The sequence below is a fragment of the Trachymyrmex septentrionalis genome, unplaced genomic scaffold (genome assembly GCF_001594115.1).
Source record: "Trachymyrmex septentrionalis isolate Tsep2-gDNA-1 unplaced genomic scaffold, Tsep1.0 scaffold97, whole genome shotgun sequence".
NCBI classification, from domain to species: Eukaryota; Metazoa; Arthropoda; class Insecta; order Hymenoptera; family Formicidae; genus Trachymyrmex; species Trachymyrmex septentrionalis.
In genome coordinates this window covers 1,368,755-1,371,102 of record NW_017306160.1, presented here as the reverse complement: position 1 = coordinate 1,371,102, position 2,348 = coordinate 1,368,755, and the positions used below count along the sequence as shown (strand labels likewise).

Genomic DNA, 2,348 nt, shown 5'->3' with positions numbered 1-2,348 from the left:
ATGAAGATATATTGACGCTAAAATGTTTTGACATAGAAATTATAATAACGATACTCACAGGTATACCACGTAATGTAGGTGTATTTCCTGTTGGAACACATGGTAGTGGTACTAAACTTTTACACTCGGTATGAGCTGTAGCTCTACAATCTCTGCATTTCTGTAGCGTATTTCCAAATCGAATTCTATTAATAAATGAAAAGACATTAAGATTTTTTTTCTTATCTATAGCGAATCTTATGAAATCAATTACAAGCTTTTTAATATGTTCATGTAGTAGTTGAATAACATTACTTTTTCCCACAATGTGTGCAGATTTCCGGCCTAAGTATAGTTTTTGCTACAAAATGATGACTTCTGGACATTTTTAAATTCATGGTATAACCACCAATATTTGGACTTGGTTTGTAAACATCCTCCGAGTCTGAAGTTGATGTAAGAATATCAGCCTTTGGTGCTGATGGCTAAAAATAAAAACAAATCGTTCTTCCTATTAACTATGGACATACATTTTAAGGGTAAAGCAAATAAATTATGATTTAGTAACGTACCGCTGTATCAATTGGCATTTTGTTTACATCTAAATGCGATAATTTTGATTTGTTGTGTTCTGTACTACTCTTACGTCGTTTGCGTGAATTATGCAGAAGAATCTGGGGATCGGTATTTTCATCACCAGGTATAGCCTCGATTGTAGATGATGCAGTAATTGTACCGTCCTTTGGCATAACTACAGTAGTAGTCGCTACTATTTTATCAGAGGAATTTAATTCTGTAGCTTTGTGCAATGTACTGCGATGAGGTTTCTTGGAATATTCGCTACTGGGACGATGCTCTTTCCATTCTCGCCTTTTCTGACTTTGCAAAATAGCACTGGTCTCAAAGTCATCATCTGATCTTGATAAACAATTAAGGTCACTCAATAACGAGCCAGTGGAATTCAATTCTGCTATTGTGTTAAGCCTAAAATAATATGAATAATATAACATTGTCATACAATCCAATGTAATTATTAGTCTTTGAATAATATAAATTGAGATGCTTATATTTACTTGTCAATCGGTACATCTTGAATATGTGTATTACTTTGACGTTGATTCATTGAAGTGTTGTTAAGAAATTGTAATTTCTCTCTGGTTTCATGATTCAGATTTTTCCCTCTATCATTAAACAGTAAATCTCTAGCTGTATCAATTTGTTCCTTCTGAAAAAGATATAAATATAAATAGTTGATTAAATAAAGTTAAAGTATTCTTAGAAATAAAAGAAGTATTGGTTACTAAATAATCTCTATGATCCTCGACATCACGACGTTTACGATTCTCTTCTTCCAAGTTTCTTCTTGCATGACGCAATTTTCTCTCAAGACCTGCAATTTCCGCATGAGCCTTATCCAAAGCTGAATGGAGTCGTTGACATTCTTGCACTGATGCCAGCCATTTCTGTCTCATCTCCTCTTGATTTAAAGCGAATCGCAGGAATTCTGTACAAAGCAGTATTGAAACAACACATTTATATCTACATCTATAATAGATTTATTTTTACAGCTTAATTATCTATACTGTTTTTAAAGTGAAATAGGTATACAGATTTAAAATTCGACTAAAACGAGAAGGAAAGTTTTAGTGCAGTCCAGTGTAGCAAACAAATTTTATAATTATTTTAGAAAAGTCGATTAATTGTTATCGCAAGAAAATAAATAACAGCTGCAATAATATCGATCATATGCGATTATTAACGTACCTTCTTCGCAAGCCCCATTTAGCAAGACGTTTGTACATCTCACCAGCTCGTCGTAAGTTGCTAAAAGTGACAACGACATCATTCTTGAACTTTTTTGTTTCTTCCGTGAACTATCACTCTGCTGACATATTATCGGCCTATAACATTCAGCAAATCCGTCGTGATCAATAGTAACTAGTTCTCGCTGATAGTACACACAAACAGTTCAACAGATTCAATGAAATGTTCGAGCGGTTGGAGTCATACAAATAACATGGTACGCGACGCCCGTCGGAGCTCGGAGTTTTGAAAATCGCCCCTTTCTAACCGTTAAGTTGATAGAGACGACTTCTACCGGAGAAAACGCAAATTATTTCCACCATGATGCTGCCAACCCTCAAGATTTTAATTTTTAATCGATCAAATAATTATAAGGTGTAATAAAAAGAAATCTATTATTTTTCCAATAGATGGCTTTAGTAATCTGTATCTCGCGTTGTATAAGTGCGATCGGGTTACGCCAAATGGCGTTAGAAAGATAAGATTTCGTACTAAAAAAACTTCTCAGACAGTTTTGTGATTGCTTGAGTCAGTATTGTTTGAGCGCGTGTCAAAGATGGACACCA

At 34.3% G+C, this 2,348-nt stretch overlaps 1 protein-coding gene across 1 annotated transcript in view; it reads right to left on the bottom strand.

The window, feature by feature from the left end:
* LOC108756309 (rac GTPase-activating protein 1-like) overlaps positions 1 to 2,017 on the bottom strand; it is a 3,266-nt gene extending 1,249 nt beyond the window's left edge. The window contains exons 1-6 of the mRNA XM_018500032.1: positions 1,744 to 2,017; positions 1,281 to 1,483; positions 1,053 to 1,204; positions 552 to 963; positions 295 to 464; positions 59 to 185 (exon numbers count right to left, since the gene is read on the bottom strand). Coding sequence (XP_018355534.1) covers positions 59 to 185; positions 295 to 464; positions 552 to 963; positions 1,053 to 1,204; positions 1,281 to 1,483; positions 1,744 to 1,825 — 1,146 coding nt within the window. The 5' untranslated portion in view covers positions 1,826 to 2,017. The remainder of the gene's footprint in view (positions 1 to 58; positions 186 to 294; positions 465 to 551; positions 964 to 1,052; positions 1,205 to 1,280; positions 1,484 to 1,743) is intronic.
* Between the last annotated feature and the right edge of the window lie 331 nt (positions 2,018 to 2,348).